General features: G+C 44.5%; 1 protein-coding gene across 3 annotated transcripts in view; it reads right to left on the reverse strand.

Annotated features, from left to right (window-relative positions):
* Positions 1-10,043: 10,043 nt before the first annotated feature.
* Positions 10,044-17,191, reverse strand: part of BAIAP2 (BAR/IMD domain containing adaptor protein 2) — a 183,950-nt gene continuing 176,802 nt past the window's right edge. For 2 of the 3 annotated variants that reach the window (XM_054975927.1, XM_054975930.1), the window contains one exon: positions 10,044-10,584. In XM_054975927.1, coding sequence (XP_054831902.1) covers positions 10,515-10,584 — 70 coding nt within the window. In that variant the 3' untranslated portion in view covers positions 10,044-10,514. Of the gene's footprint in view, positions 10,585-17,122; positions 17,176-17,191 lie in introns of all 3 variants that reach the window. The other variant, XM_054975929.1, reaches the window with a different exon arrangement.

Genomic DNA, 17,191 nt, shown 5'->3' on the forward strand with positions numbered 1-17,191 from the left:
ATACTAGAAATATGGGTGGGATCTTTACACCATTGCTTTTATATGATGTAGGATTTGAGTCTCAACAAGATTTTCAGGTTATGAGCTTTTGAGAGTCAGAGCTCCCAGATACGAGTAGGAATGGAGAATCCTGAGCCTTTATAGCGCAGCCAGAATGTGGGAGGGGTGTTACAAGGAAGGGCATCAAACAATGCAGCTTGATTAGATGGGAGGAGTGTGGCATTCACAAATTTACAATAATGGAACCTCCCAACCCACCCCAGGGCGAATTGAGACATAGGATTCTTTTATCGCTACAGATGCCAATTTCTGTTCTAATCAAGCTGTATTGTACCATTGTACCTTTACATCATGACAAACCTCCTTTACTACACCCTTCCATGTAATCAAGCTGCGTTGTACCTTTGATGCCCTTGTAACAACCTTCCCACCTTCTGTCTGGGATATAAAGGCTCAGGGTTCTCCATTCCTACTCATATCTGAAGAAGGGAGCTCTGACTCTTGAAAGCTCACAACCTGACCCTCTTGTTGGTCTCCAAGGTGCCACAGGACTCAAATCCTGCTGTTCTACTGCGGACCAACACAGCTACCCACCTAAAACTTTCTGCACGATGCTTTAACAGGCTAGGACTGAATTACTACGTTCTTTCCAAAAAAGAGTATTGGGAACATTTTAAAAACAGGGGAAACACGGAAAGAACATGAGGTCACGTGGATGCTCTGGGGCAGGGGGGCACCTCCACTTTGGAAACCAAGGTGGCGGTGGGGGGAAACAGTCTGTGCGGGAGCAACAAGTGTAGAACATCACGTTGCTCTGCTGGGCATATGCAGCAAGCTGTGCCATTTGCATGGGTGTCAGATCCATCTAATCTTCCCCGCATCTTTCTGCGCAGCAGTGTGCTGTCAGGAGTGCTTATGAGTGAGCATGGTGGTAGCATCAGCATGAGGTGGTCTGAAGAGGAACTATTTGGAGGAAGAAGCATAGCAGATGTGCAGGGTGCCCTTAGGCAGCCACTTCAAAGGCCATGCAGGGAGAATTCCAGTAGAGGGCAACAACAGCAATCTTGAACCTGCTAGCTATTTACAAGCAGTGTCTGATCACAAAGTTGTATTCCCACTGCATTGTGTTTGAAGGGGGAAGATCCTACAGGTGTATGGTCTATAGCATCAAACTGCTTTCAGCCCCATAGAGGCTGCATGGGGACAGAGCTTGAGCTGCGTTTTGGATTTCTTTTTTTTCTTAAGAGAGAGAGAGCGAGCGAGCGAGAGGCTATTTACAGCGTATATTTTATTGATACGGGTCATAATTGCTGTATTTTTTTATCAATGCTGATTTCCATACCGCTCCCAGCATGTGTGTCAAATACCATTGGTCCAGTAATAATAATAACAATAAAAAGTTTTTAAAATAATGCAATCCTTGCCTGCTCTCATCGTACATCTGTGTTTCGTTGCCAGCATGCTGTCTTATCATATGAATAGTGTTAGTGAAGCAAGAGACCCTCGTAGTGGATGGAAGAGCTTTCCTTGTGGTAGGGCATGAATGTAAGGTAGCTGGCCTTTGATAGCTGCATAACAAGAAGCAAATTCAGGGAAGCCGGAATGGAAAAGCTGTGCTTGCTGGATTTCACTTTGTCTTGTTAAAAGCACAGGAACGTTGTACTGGAGTGTGAATAAGAACGTGCTGCCTTCAATAAGAAGCATCTTCTGGTACTGCCTACTGTAGAATGTCATACTGCCTTTTTGGGATGATGGGGAGCAGGGGTCATTTCGTAGAAAAAGACCTGGAGGAACTGATTAGCATAACTCATTAGCATATGCCATGCCTCTTGCCATTGCCGGAAGGGTGTCATTAGTATAACTGAATTGCATATGCCGCACACCCTGACATCACCTATCCTGGCTGTTTTGGACCCAATCCTAGCCATTCGGGACCGAAATTGGGCCCAAAATGGCAAAAAGGGGCTGAAAATGGCCGAAAAGGGACACAAAATGGTCAGGATCGGGCTGCCACTCGTAACAATTAGATTGTTGCCTTTTATGTATCTGATGCCCCCCACCCCGCCCCAGCCCCCAGTGTTTTGCAGTTGCCTGAAAAGGTGCTTTTGCTTTTGGGACCTGTCCTGACTGGCGCAGGGCACAAGGTAGTGTCATCAACTTCAAGGCAGGGCCTGGAGTTCTCCTGGAATTACAACTGATCTCCAGACTACAGAGATCAGTTCCCCTGGAAGAAATGGCCACTTCAAAGGTATACTACAGTATAGGAAAAACAGAAATCCTGGAGTGGCCGTTTATCCCTGCTGAATTCAGGCACCCAACTCTGGGCTGGAAAGTTCCTGAACATTCGTGGGTGAAGTCTGGAGAGGGAAGGGTTTGGGGACGGGAAGGACTTCAGCCGAGTCAAAGCCAGGGCTTTTTTTCAGCAGGAACACGGTGGAACAGAGTTCCGGAACCTCTTGAAAATGGTCACATGGCTGGTGGCCCTGCCCCCTGATCTCCAGACAGAGGGGAGTTTAGATTGCCCTCCGCGCTGCTGAACGGTGCGAAGGGCAATCTCAACTCCCCTCTGTCTGGAGATCAGGGGGGTGGGGCCACCAGCCATGTGACCATTTTCTCCGAGGGCAACCCACTGAGTTCCACCACCTCTTTTCCCAGAAGAAAAGCCCTGGTCAAAGCAGTTATTTTTCTCCAGGGGAACTCTTTGCCGTAGTCAGCAGATCAGCTGTAATTCCAGTGATCTCTAGGACCCTCCTGGAAGTTGGCAACCTTAAGCACTGTGGTAGTTATGGGGGAGGATGGCTGGGATGAAATTCTGACGCTATTGTGTTCTAGGCTTTATTATATTTAGGATTATGGCATATTGGATGCCTCAGGGTCCTCTCTAGTCTGGAAACTTTCTAAAATGGCCCTCTCAGTTGCTACCCTCTCTTTATCATTGAATCACCAACTGCTAGGGTGAGAGGCCTCCTATCAACAGCCCTAATTGGCCACTGCTGTTCCAAGAGTTGGCAGAAGAAAAGTTTTTAAAAAACAGCAGTATCAGCTACACTACTACATTACTTCTCTGGAAAACCTGGAAGTGACATAGGGTAGCTCTAGGCATCGCCATAAACTTTGGTAAAACCGTATTGTTTCTGGCAATTCTTAAAGCTGCCTTACGTTGCTTCTGGGTTTTCCCTGGACATGATGTGGTAGCATAGCCAGTACCAGGCTCCACATGTCCGCGCCCTCCAGCTCTTTCACCGGTTGCCAGAAACCACCCACAATCATGAGAATGGTTGACAGGTAGGACTGCTAGGTCCCTTACCTTCTCCATGGGAGGGGGGAGCTGGTATGGGGCGAAGGAGGAGGCCTCCCGGGTGCTTTCCCAGGATGTGACGAAGGTATCACTTCTCTGAAGTGATATCGCACAAGAGCCAGAACAGCTCCTGTGCTTCACAATGGGTGGATTTGGGCCCGCTGTGAAGCTCAGGAGCTCTCCCAGGGCTATGCAATAACGTCACTCCCGGGAGGGATGTTGTCGTGCTGCCCTGAGAGTGCGCCCAGAAGTTCTGTTCCCCCACCTTTCCCCCTTGCCGGCCAGATAAGGGGGGCAGAGGGTGGGAGTGGGGGATCCTCTACCCCCCCCAATCGGGGGACCTCGGATCTCTACTGACAGGTTTATGACAAAGTGTTAGTAGCCTGTAAAATGCACACCCCCACAAGTCTTTTATTCAGGTGCTGTTATAACAATATTGGTTATATTTATGAGGCACATTTAGTTCCTTTTTTCCTATATACTTGACTGGGCAGAAAAAAAACCACAGGTTTTATTTAACAGAAAGTGTTCAACACAGTAAGTGTTGGTGTGGACTGTTTCAGCTTATGAGAGTAAAGCGACTCTTCACTGTGACCCAGCAGTTCCAACCTTTCTCCTGTGAGACGAAATAATTCGTAACTGGGCCCAACTAAACGAACACTGAGGAGAAATTCTTACTTCCCTTTTCTCAGAAAGTTTACCTCAAGTTAGGTAGGAGGTTTACTAGACATGGTCACCAAAATGCATATTCCCTTAAAGGTGTAGGTTTTCCCTTTTCCTCAGTCCCTGCCTCCCAGAAACTACCTTGATACTTGGGTGCTTATTTATCACCTAAAAATAAGCTCTCTCTCCATGGTGCCTAAAAACCCAAACAAAGACTTGACTGATGTATTGTCGAAGGCTTTCACGGCCGGAGAACGATGGTTGTTGTGGGTTTTCCGGGCTGTATTGCCGTGGTCTTGGCATTGTAGTTCCTGACGTTTTGCCAGCAGCTGTGGCTGGCATCTTCAGAGGTGTAGGTCATGACCTGCCAACATCTTTTCCACACTGTGACACTGAGAGATCTCTGTCTTTTGGTGCTACACCTCTGAAGATGCCAGCCACAGCTGCTGGCAAAACGTCAGGAACTACAATGCCAAGACCACGGCAATACAGCCCGCAAAACCCACAACAACCAAAGACTTGACTATTCAGACATCCTTAACTAGAGCTTCTAAGCCCCTGAGATTTTTCCTTCCCCTTTTAAAACTCAAGTTTGCTAACCCTTCCCATCCAGTGGACTTCCATGAGCACTGATTGGCTGACAGTGAGTTGGATTTGCCTGAGGCTATACTCACAAAGATTGGTTCAGAGCCCTGGAGGACAGATGGGACTTTGGGAGATTGCCACACCACCAACCCCAAATCTCCAGGAACTTGCAAAGCTGGAGACTAGAGTCTCAACTGATGACCCATTATGGATCTCTATGCAAGAGATCCACATGGCTTAGGACTTCAGTGATTTTCCACTGAGGTGCAGAGTAAATTATCACCTGGATCTTTCTCTTAGACTGATCAGTTTTTGATCTTTGGCACATCTATTTTTGTGCTCAAGTTTTTTGTTTCTTGAACATGAATTCTTAGGATAGCCTCAACCACTAAACTATTGGTTTCCTTCTTAACATTTTTTTTTCTTATCAGATATGTTGTATCATGTAAAGAGAATGAAAATATAAGTGGAAGGAAAGCTTCACATAGAAGAAGCTATTAACATAGAGTTTTAAAGGAAGTCCAGAGCATTGCCTAATGTCACATTTGGGCTTTCACCTGGAGGTTATGGCAACATGTCGCACAATGTCATTTCTGCACCCCTCCTGCCCACATTTCTTCTCCTAGCCAAGAAGCAATCTCATTCAACCTTCAAGCAGCAGTATACCAGAGCTTTGAGGGCACTTTCTAAGGAGGAGCTTGGACAAGATCCCTGAATCCAGCAAGAATGCAATGGAATAAACAAAGGAAAGGAGCTTGGAAACGGTAAGCTTTAAAAGTAGTCACACATAAATTCCATTGCAAGCTATAGGTCTTAAATTAGTACCAACTAGTATAAATCCTATTGAAATTGAGGGAGTTTAAGCACAACTCACTTTAGCTGGATTGGGGCAACCAGTGTGTTAATGCCATGGTGGTGGAGAATACTCACAAGTCAGAATTGACTTATGGTGACCCCTGGTGGGGTTTTCATGGCAAAGAGACTATCAGAGGTGGTTTGCCATTGCCTGCCTCTGCAACCCTGGTCTTCATTGGAGGTCTCCCATCAATTAACTAAAGCCGACGCTGTTTAGCTTCTGAGATCTGACGAGATCAGGTTCACCTGGGCCATCCAGGTCAGAGCTTGTTAATGCCATAAATGTATATTAATTACATACAGGAAGTGTTTTAATGAAAAATTGCATTCCTTCAATAAATGTAGAGATTGCATTTTGCTATATGGTTCCATATCACTTCCCCATTTAAAAAACAACAACAACTTTGCAACTGTACTACTCTTGCAAAAGGAAATATTAATGCAGCTCTGAACAGCAAGAGAAATAGCACCAAATACTAGCAAATCTTGTCTGCATCCACACCCAGTCATCTTATGTTCATTTAATTCATTTGTCCCCTCAAGGGCTGAGCCCAGACCACTCACTGTTCTTCACAAACATTTCCAGTACTGGAAAACAGCCCTGTTCAATTCTCCTCTCTCCCTGCATGCCTTGCAGAAAGTGTGTTCAAATTGTTCTCCCTCTTTCCTTACCTACTCATGTCAGCATATAGGTGAATGATGACTTGCTGAAAACCACGGCATCTGTTTTCTTTCAGAGCAAACACTTGCACGAGTTTTTTTCCCCCCAGAGGGAAAAACACCTCAAATTGTAACTTCTACAGAACCACCCCCTTTGATAGAACAGTCAAAAAAGAAAAGTTAGAGACATTTGTTGAGTCCCTGATTCCAGCACCCCAAAAGAGGGGGTGGGGAGAGACAAGAGAACCCATTATCATTTTCATTGTGTGTGGAGGGTCCAAGAAGATAAAAAGCAGGATAGTGTTTCCAGCTTGCAGTCCCCTGCTGCGAGCGACAACATTCTTGGACTTAAGGGCCCACAGCAGGGGCCCAAGGCCTCCATAATTCTAAACCTCGTATGTTGTTGTTTTTTTAACTCCATAGTTCTTTCAATAATATTGCGCTGCTTTGTCCAGAACTACAGCACACATCTCGTATGAGTAATCTAAATGAGAAATAATGAACATACCTCTTTTCTATGGCAATACTGTTATTCTGCAAACAGTACTCCTGCTGGAATCTGCCAACATTGATGCTGGATTCAGGCTAGCAACAGGAAAAAGCCAAAAATCCACCCCCTTAAAAACAGAAGGGGGGCTCCAATTAGAACCTGTCTTTCTTGGCTAATGTGGTTTACTTCCACTTCACCAAACAGAAAGCTTTGAGAAATCCTGTGAACATTCCACCCCCCCCCCCCCGCCCAGTAATATTAATCAGGGCTTTTTTTCAGCTGGAACGCAGTGGAACGGAGTTCCAGCACCTCTTGAAAATGGTCACATGGCTGGTGGCCCCGCCCCCTGATCTCCAGGCAGAGGGGAGTTTAGATTGCCCTCCTTGCCGCTGGCACGGAGGGCAATCTAAACTCCCCTCTGTCTGGAGATCGGGGGGTGGGGCCACCAGCCATGTGTCCATTTTCTCCGAGGGCGATTTAAACTTTAAAAAACTCCCCCCTTGTTCCAGCTGACCCAAAGTGATGTCATTGTGTGGTCCTGGGAGCGTGTGCGCACTTTGTGCACATGCATGTGGTACCAGGGGCACCACCTTCCACCAAGAGTTGCCCCCTCTGCTGGCAACCCACTGGGTTCCACCACCTCTTTTCCCAGAAAAAAAGCCCTGATATTAATCAACAGGAAGAAAAGAATTCTGAAGGAAGAAAGTAGTAGAAGCAGGGCACAGGGCAGCCAGCGTGCTCTAACTGTAGCTAAGCCTGCGCACATAAACTCAACAGCAAGAACTAATAAGCTCAGTATTTAATTTCTGTTAAGTTTACCTGACACTAGCGATTTGGTCAAGACAAACATTCTTATTTTGTATAGAAAATCCATGTTGGAGATTATCAGTAACTGATTTACAACTAAAATATAGTTTCTATCAAATTAATAACCTGTTTATACATGTAGGTGGCTTTCTTTGCCATTTTGTGAGAAGCATATTAAAGGTAATTAAAGTTAAAAACATAAGCAATGATGTAATTCTGTAAAACTGCATGATCAATTCAGTATCAGAAATCCCACCTCTCTATAAACCAAACTGCCCTTAGATTACATCAACAAATTGCAGAATGTCCAAAGAATTGATGGGCAGAAAACCTGTGTGTTTTATTATTGTGTCCTTAACTCTAGGCGTCAGAATAAGGAAGCAGCATAGTCTTAAACAGAAGCATAGTTTAATAAGTCTGGTTCTTTTATTATGTGAAGCAGCAATCACAACTTCTCTGTTCTTGCCAACACCAAGTTCTGAAATGGACTGCAGCAGTCTAAAACACTCTGGCCCAGATAAAAGGAGCAGAACTGTCACACAGATCCAACTTATTGGTCTGGTGTGGCTGCTTTATCTGTAGGACAAATTACACACACAGTATGGTTCCATGTGTGTGGTGGGAGAGGGGAGGATTGATTGCTTAGACTGGGTTCTGATATAGATACTGACTTGGATTATTGATTCTTTGCTAGCCATTTGTCAATTTAAAGCCACCAATCCACTTGCAACATGGTTTTCTTGTGAAACAAGACCCCTATAGCCAGGGCTTTTTTTCTGGGAAAAGAGGTGGTGGAACTCAGTGGGTTGCCCTCGGAGAAAATGGTCACATGACTGGTGGCCCTGCCCCCTGATCTCCAGACAGAGGGGAGTTTAGATTGCCCTCCACGCCGCTAGAGCAGCGCGGAGGGCAATCTCAACTCCCCTCTGTCTGGAGATCAGAGGGCGGGGCCACCAGCCATGTGACCATTTTCAAGAGGTTCCAGAACTCCATTCCACCGTGTTCCTGCTGAAAAAAAGCCCTGCCTATAGCTTTTCCCACTGAGGAGAAAGCAGCTGGGGGGATGTGTGATTTTGACTATACATCCCCAAACCTCCTTGCATTAAAAAAAACAACTCATAATAGAACTACATATAATGTGTAGCTTGGCGCACAGTTCTTTTTTTAGTGGTGTCAGAACAAGAATGTGGTAGCGGAAGCTGAACTGCCACTTGAAGACAGGAAAAGACATAGCTATCAGTTTCCAGGAAAAGAGCTCAATTTGTACAGCAGCATTTGGTAAATAGCAAGACTGCACTTTATCAGAGAGGATGATGGTTTTGTATCGGAACCAATAATCTTAAATCTAAGCAATAAATCCTCCCTTGTCCCACCATACCTATGGGAAAGTTGGGCTCCAACAATTCTGCTGGCTGCATTCTGAGGGAAGACTGTATGTGAAAATGCCAGAGACAGGGGTCATTTCGTAGAAAAAGAGCTGCAGGAACTCATTAGCATAACTCATTAGCATATGCCATGCCCCCTGACATCACCGGAAATGTGTCATTGGCATAACTGATTTGCATATGCCACACCCCCTGACATCACAGATCCTGGCTGTTTTGGACCCAATCCTGGCCACTCAGGGCCGAAATTGGGCCCAAAATGGCAAAAAGGGGCTGAAAATGGCCGAAAAGGGGCCCAAAATGGTCAGGATCAGGCCGCTGCTGAGTAGGAGAGTGATCCACCACCCGTCAGAGGCCCCAATCCAGGCCGAAACAGGCTCAAAATGGCCGAGAGTCAAGTGGACGGAGCTACCTGACATGACCTCTTTGGGGAACTACTGGAACTGCGTTCCTGTGCATTCCTCCTCAAAATGAGCCCTGCCAGAGGGTAATAACCAAGAGAGCAATCCCAAGTTCACAATGGCAGGGAGTCATCTGCTCCCCTTGCATGTTGATGACTGATGTTGCCGAGAACCATGTGCTGATGTCAGCGTGTAAATGTTTCTATAGTATTGAGACCTCTATATTGCACCTTAGGAATTCTGACTCCACTCCCAAGTGAACAAAGAGCACATTTGAGAGCTTTTAATCAATGTGTTAATATTTAGCTTCCAAGGCAAGAAGAGTGGCCCCTTAAAGAAGAGTTAGCTAAAAGACTGCAAAGAAAAGGAGGCACATGTCATAGTTTTGGTCGTAGAAGTAGGGACTTCAGACAGCGCTGGCCTGCAGTACTGAGCTAATGCCAGGAGTCGGAACTCCCATCAGCATCTTCCTGCAAAATCGCTGGAGATTTCCACTGCATGAAAAATTAAAATATTTTGGTTTTAAATTTGGAGTGCCTCTCCTGCACCGTTAGTCATTAGAGTGACAGGGCCAAGTGGCAGGTGCCCAAAGAACAGCGACTACATCTGAAAGAAACACAGGACTACCACAACCACGTCTACATGCTTAGGCATAGTATAATTACCCCTGCCCCCCCCATAACGGCCTTTGCTTCATCCATCTTGAGAACAGGCAGGCTGTACTTGGGGAGTGTTGAACTGTTCATTAATATTACAAATCCAAGTAAGTTGAGGGCGGTGCCGCTGCAGCTAGAGAGTTGTGCATTACAGAAGTCATGCATTTCATGTGAGATTGAGTGCTGCCAGACTTTATTAATGGCAGTGGGCAGCGCAGACCGTTTTTCTTGACAACCACAGGAGTCGCTCGGTTCAGTTTATTTAAATCCATGTTTTTCAATGGTGTTGATACAGGAAGGCCACGAGAAATGCTAAACAGAATATAAGCTACGGCGCATAGGTCAGTTTCCCTGTCCTTAGAAGATCTTGAACATAGTTTATAATGAAAAAGACGAAGAACGCAGGGCTTAATTCACAGCTATCTATTTCTCCATTCAGGATAGAGACATCCCATAATTTGTGGAGAGCCCTGTCACTCCAGGGCAGGGCATCTCTTCTGTTCTAAAGACCCCCCCCCCCCCAAAAAGAAACAATTAAACGTGTGCACCAACAACTGCTTTTCAAGCAGAGGGCTTCACAATTCAGCCTAGCTACAAAAATAAAGTCGTAGAAAGACAGACATGTAAATGGTACAAAGAACCTCAGAAACGCAACACAGGTGAAATGGACATTAAAAGGTGCGAGGTACCCGCCGTCGCCCCATGTTCCTGGAATCAGCTGATGTGAGGAGCTGAACGATCATTTGTCACGGTTGGTTTGAGGTGAACGTTGGCAAAAGGATTCCTGCAGGAAAAAAAGCAAGGCACAGCTTTAGGGAGAAGAGCTTTAGCAATTGAGTGGCCTTCACCAAGCAGGGACAACAAGACAATGGCAGGAACGAGGATAATGGAACATCTACAACGTTCATGAGGAACACAGCTCCTATTACAACCAGAAAAACATAAACCAATGTTTACTATATGCACACGAGTTACTATGGTTTACATGGAAGGTAGCTTGGCCCTAACTGGCTTGAGTCTTAAATGTTTTAATGTTCGCTTTCATGAACTTTCTCATATTTGCTCTTAAATATGTGAGCGCTGTTCAGAAAAAGGACATACGGAGAGAGATGATTTATGCAGGGGGAGAGTGACACACAAAATAATCATTTTTAGAACGTGCAATGAAGAAACTTCTCGACAGGGAAAACGTCACTGAGGGACAAAACCAGATTGAACACACAATACATAATTAGGAAGGAATGGTCCTGGCTGGGGGCGTGTAGCATTTTCTTACCATTCCTCTGCAATCACTTAAATTACCTCTCCTTGCTGAAGCTGCAAGTAGTTCCGCAGATCAAACACTTGGGGCTACTAATGACGGGTTTTTGTGTTTTTTTTACAAAACCTTGTGCAGTCCTAATCCCGGATCTCTCATGTTATGTTTGGTATGATCCCAAGACTTGGACCACATTGGTTGGATCCCAACTGTTGTACCCTATGTTATTTGTTATTATGAAGAGTCCACCAAAATAGCCTCCGTGTGGATCCTACGCTTTGCTCCACGTGAACTTTTCTCTGGTTGCTGGGGAGATGGTGCTGAGCTCATGTTCTTTTGCACCGAGCACTTCCCTTTGCACCTTCTCATTGAGCACTAACAGGCAAGCTTCGCTGCAGTGCCCGCAGAGCTTAAGAACAGCAAAGATACAGGATCCAAGCCACGGAGTTTCACACCCCACAAGTTCAGTATTCGTATGTGTTATAGCTGAGCAAGAATAACCACCAATAAGACTTTGGTAGCATTCCCATGGCAACTCTAACATGCTCTAATGCTAAGTTTCAAGGCAGTAAAAAATGCAAGTCGCTGATAGAATTCAAAAACCCGGTGGACCAAGACTGCTAAGAAACTTGCATTTAGTACCGGTAAAACTAAGTTTGCTGTAAAGTTCCCAGAAATATTTTTTTAAATCTATTGTTCCGTGTAAGCCATGGCTGTAAAGAAGAAGTCCAGCGCAAAGACTCTTGAACGTTGGGGCAAAGCGTGGGAGAATCTTCCTTTAACACAATCCATCTGTAAACAATGATACGTCCCCTAAAGGAGAAGATACTTAAGCGTATACTCCACCCGACCTCACAGGCAAGAATACTCAAAGTTCAAAGAAAACCTCTTTGGCCAAGAGCAATCTTCCCTAGGAAGAGGCTCCCTCAAAGCGCACAAGCAGAGGAGGAAGCTACCTGGCGGGCGGCAAGTTTCCTTCACAGGTTTCCCAAGCAACTGGAGATATTTTCAGATTATGCTGTTGTTATCCACACACACCAGGAAAAGGCACATTTTACTGATATTTACGCTGCACCCACATACACAATATTGCTTCCTCCAGAACATCTTGCGTTTATCCAGGGCAAGATGCTTCTCTCCTGATCACTTGTTAACAAAGAGTTATTGTGGGCCTACTGCACTTTTAGGTGCTGGCTGCTCCAGCATAGACAAATCTAGAGCCTAACTAAGGTTATGTAGGGTGGATATGGAGGAGGCATTTCCCAACCAAATAGCTAAATGCAGTCCTGATCTAGCTGGGCACAGAGAGATCTGAAGGGGTGCTACATCAGCTGTTCATTACCAGGCAACGATCTACTGTGTTTGGCTCAACGGTAGAGAAATGGTGCATGAAATTTGGCCGGATCTGCTGGGTTTAGGCCAAAGAGAATGTATTTCAATCCCGAAAGTCTGTTCTCTGTAACAGGAAGATTCGAGTCTAGTAGCACCTTAAAGACTAACAAGATTTTCAGGGTATAAATTTTCAAGGGTCAAAGCTCCCTTCATCAGACCACCCACCTGAAATTTTCCTACAACAGAAAACCTGATTTAACTTCAACGTACATGCTGTACAAGACATGTTAGATGTATGGAGACGAACAGACCAAAACACACTTTGTGCAAGAATTAAACATCCATTTACTGAAGTTTGCCTTTGTGCACGCTGGGGATCTTGCAGAAAGATTCACTGTCCAGGAATTTGTCAGTATACAGACAGGTGGAAAGTAATGATTTATGCTTTCTACAAGACAGCCATCTATAGGATACTACTTGGATCTGAAGGATCTGATTCTTACAGTTCTGGAATAGTCATTTTTTGAAGTCATGCAATTAATAAAAGAAAATAAAGACTGACAACCAGTACAACTGCAAAACAATTTGTTCCCAAAAAGGGGGGGCCATTCTTTTTCCTAGAGCTCTTGGGAACCTTTGAGCCAACCAATGCCTAGATCAGTGTAAACGTGTTAAATACTATCTCCGAACACCAATCTCTAAAAGCACCTCTTCCTCCAATGCTGTTGCTGTTATGAGAAGCAGGTTATATTTGTGCACAACACAATTTCCCTCAAGTACCACTCTACAGAACATACAAACGCACATAACAAAATACAGCACCAATACACACGGTTTCTTCCAAAATGAGAGGACATCGGGGCACGGGATAGCCATAGTTCATAGCAGACGACACTGAGTATTCGCTCAAATAGGTGGAGAAATTTTTTTTTAAAACACCTTCTCCAAAACCAAGTTAAGTTTAAAACTACAGTGCCCAATCATTAACAAATCTTCCCTTGAAGGTAAGGCCACCTCCTCTTTTTTTTCTTCTACACACACACACACACACACACACACACACACACACACACACACACACACACACACACACACACACACACACACACACACACACACACACACACACACACACACACACACACACACACACACACACACACACACACACACACACACACACACACACACACACACACACACACACACAGAGAGAGAGAGAGAGAGAGAGAGAGAGAGAGAGAGAGAGAGAGAGAGAGAGAGAGAGTCAGTAATGGATTATTTCTCAGTAATAAGCATCACTTCCTTTGAGTTTCAAGTTAATGGGTTTTTCAATGATTGCCACCTCCAGGTAGGAGAAAAAAGTCGAAATACTGCACTTCTGAAAAGATCACGTCAAACCAGCATTAGGTGTGTAACTAAGCATCCATGTTCTTGCCGAGAATGCAGAAAACTTCACCAGGTTTGCGTTGTGAGTGGGAGAGAAATCTTGTGAATACCCTTACTTCCTTTCTCAATACCACAGGATGCAAAGATAATTAGGAATAAGTCCAGATGGTAGGGAAAACCTGCAAGGGTTTCAGCAAACAAATTCCTGATCAATGGGTAGTATTGCAAAAAGGATGCAGTTACATTTTGCTTCCGACAAAACCAGATAAAGATCCTCCAGTAGTCTCTCCATGCCAAAAAAGCATTTGATTCCAAGTATAACTTAAGACAAAACTCAAAACACAACACTAATGTAAAGTCTTTTATTAGGAACAACTAAAACATTACAGATTGAGCTTTCAGTTTCCCCAATAATTCCTCGCTATGGCCCAGTTCTTAAGCACAATACCAGCAAGACACAAAGAATTCGTCCATGCAACTCTACTTGCACAGGGTTTCATTTAAATTGGGCTGCTTCCCTTGCGAAGCTGTTACATGTGCTTAATTAGCATGCCAGCACTGCACCCATCCAGGTTCTGGACTTCTGTCTGGTAACTAAACACACAGCTGCTTTGCACAGGTAGCAGCTCAGTTTAAACAAGATTCAGTGTGAGTATAGAGGCACAAAGAGGAGTTATTTTGCCTTACCAGCACATGATGCAATTAAGAGACAAGAAAGATCTGAGGAACCTATGCCTCCCTGGAGTTACCGGTTTCATGTCAAATACTAGATAAACATGCCTTAAATTTTAATGAGTACAGAAAAGACCACCTTGATCTGGATAGCCCGGGCGAGCCTGATCTCATCAGATCGCAGAAGCTAAGCAGGGCCAGCCTTGGTTAGTAATTGGATGGGAGACCTCCAATAAAGACCAGGGTTGCAGAGGCAGGCAATGGCAAACCACCTCTGTTAGTCTCTTGCCATGAAAACTTCGTCAGGGGTCACCATAAGTCAGTTGTGACTTGAGGGTACCACACACAGAGAAAAGGCCAAGCAGGCAATTAATTGGGTTGGAATCTAGATGGTTTGATTATGTTCTAAGTAAAAAGCAAGGAATAAGGAGCCAGTCAATAAAGAATACTCAACTTGAGGTCACGTTCAGCTAAAAGGTCATATAATGGTCTTGGCTAAATCATTTATTCCTAAAACCAGAAGAATTAGTGACTGACTTCATAGAGATAGAGCAAGATGGGTAGCCATGTTAGCCTGTCTGTAGCAGTAGAGAAAGAGCAAGAGACCAGTAGTGCCTATAAGACTAACAAAATTTATTGTACAGCTACAATAAATTTTGTTAGTCTTATAGGTGCTACCGGTCTCTTGCTCTTTTTTATTACTTCACTGAGTTGTTACCCAGATGAATGAAGAGTGCCAAGAATGTTACCTACAAACCGTACCATATTGGAGATTAAAAACAAATGACCTTCCCTGATACTTGGATAATATTCTTCTTTAGGGATATTCTTTTTGTTTTAGTGGTACTGGGTCTTTTCTCAGCCATATCAGATATGAAAGGCAACATCCATGTATTTTTAGTAAGTTCCTTTTGGCAATCACTTGCGCTCTGGACCCAAGGGAATAGACTCACGCAGACCTCAACCTATGTAGGTCACACTCACTTTGCATTCCGGTATCACACTCAATTACTTCAATACCTGGTATGAAGCAGCCACAAGCCTATTCCAAAAGGGAGAGAGAAGCTGGTTTTGTTGTGCCGGCACGGAAAGAGTTTCATCCCTCTTTCGGACGAAAGTGCTTCTTTGCAGCCGTCACCGGCTCTGTTTATTAAAAAGTGCTGCTCAGTTCACAGCAGCAAGATTAATTATCCTATTTTTAAAGCACAGGCAATTAATATTCCCTACTTAATTAACGCAGAAGCTCAGATCATTCCCCCCCCCCAAGGGATGCTAAAATAGATTCTTGAAGCTGAAAGGAACTAACAGAGGAGGAGGGGAAGTATCGAAAATTGTTCTCACTGTGACTCATCAAGGAAGAGTTAACTATTTTTGTAATGGGAAGTGAGAAAGGCAAGGGGGACTCGAGAGCTTGCTGCCATACCCCAGACAGTCTACCTTCGAGGTGGGGACAGACAAAAAGAATCAGGGCTAAATGTACTCTATGACCTCACTGGCCCTAATCTGGCTTTTTTTTTTGCTGTTCTTTTTTAAGTAATGGAAGCAGGCACTTGGCCACCTAAACATGGATCAATATGTTTACTATCACTGGTGTCAAAATATTGTTGAACGTTCAGGACTAAGCACCTCTGAAAAGTACAAAGAAAGCCTTTTAAATGCAGTCTTTTTGGCCCTCTTGTTTTAAACTAGAAGAAATTTGCTTTAGACCACCAAGTCCATGGACTTGAGAGGTCCAAAGAATAATGTGGAAGAAAAAAATTTTCACCCTACATTTACTTGTTATCAAGGGATGTGTTTTTCCTGAGATTGCTGCCAATAACTGTTCACCATTTCAGTGATGCAGAAAAGCATGCTCGTTATTTAAACAGTCTACCCTAGGTATCCTTCCATGCGTGGGAGTTGCTATACCCACAAAGATACGCCAAGTCTACATGCAACTCCATGTGCATGCTCTCATTCAGCGCACAAAGTTGTTCCCAGTGCTGAAGCCCGGTTTATGAACATACACACTGGATGGGTGTGCATGTGTTCCAGGGCAGAGTTCTGGCACTGAAAAGGATAACCCAACAAGAGCAAGAAAAACTGTCCTATCAAGTAGGAGGAAAACCAATGTGGGCAAAGATACAGAGGATTTAGTGAAAACAACACTATTACTGAGCCAAAATGTCCACCACCAGCCTGAAGCCAGAGAACCCCCCCATGTGCCCAGGCTTAGAAGCACCCAACAGAAATTCCATCCACACTTCACCCCAGCAGTGAGACAGCAAAAAAGGGATTAAATGAGGAGATGGGTAAGGGTATTATGCCAGGAGTTAGGTGGCTGTAGGAGTGGGCGGCAGACATGGCTTATTTCAATACAGAGAAAGGAAAGGAATCCAGTTCCATCAGCCAGAGGTAGGTAAAGGAATTCCTAACAGTGGTCTCAGGTGCAAGCAAATGAGTCAAGCTCTGAACTGACCCACCATCTGCAGATAAGAGAATTTACCAACAGTGTGTCCATAGCTGTTCAACAGCAGCGCTTTTTCCATAGTCAATGACAGCTTCCACCCCCATATTCCGGTTCCAGATTCACCAGTATTTAAAGAGTCAGTCCAGAGCACTCTTAGGAGTAAAGTGAGGGGCAAAGGGAAAGGAGTTGGCACATGAAAAACAAAAAAAGTGGTTAACTTACAACTATACACAGTCAGGGACACATCTCAAAACCTGGCCACTTCAACATCAGCGCTGTAATGGAAAAATA

Source organism: Eublepharis macularius, chromosome 4 (genome assembly GCF_028583425.1).
Source record: "Eublepharis macularius isolate TG4126 chromosome 4, MPM_Emac_v1.0, whole genome shotgun sequence".
NCBI classification, from domain to species: Eukaryota; Metazoa; Chordata; class Lepidosauria; order Squamata; family Eublepharidae; genus Eublepharis; species Eublepharis macularius.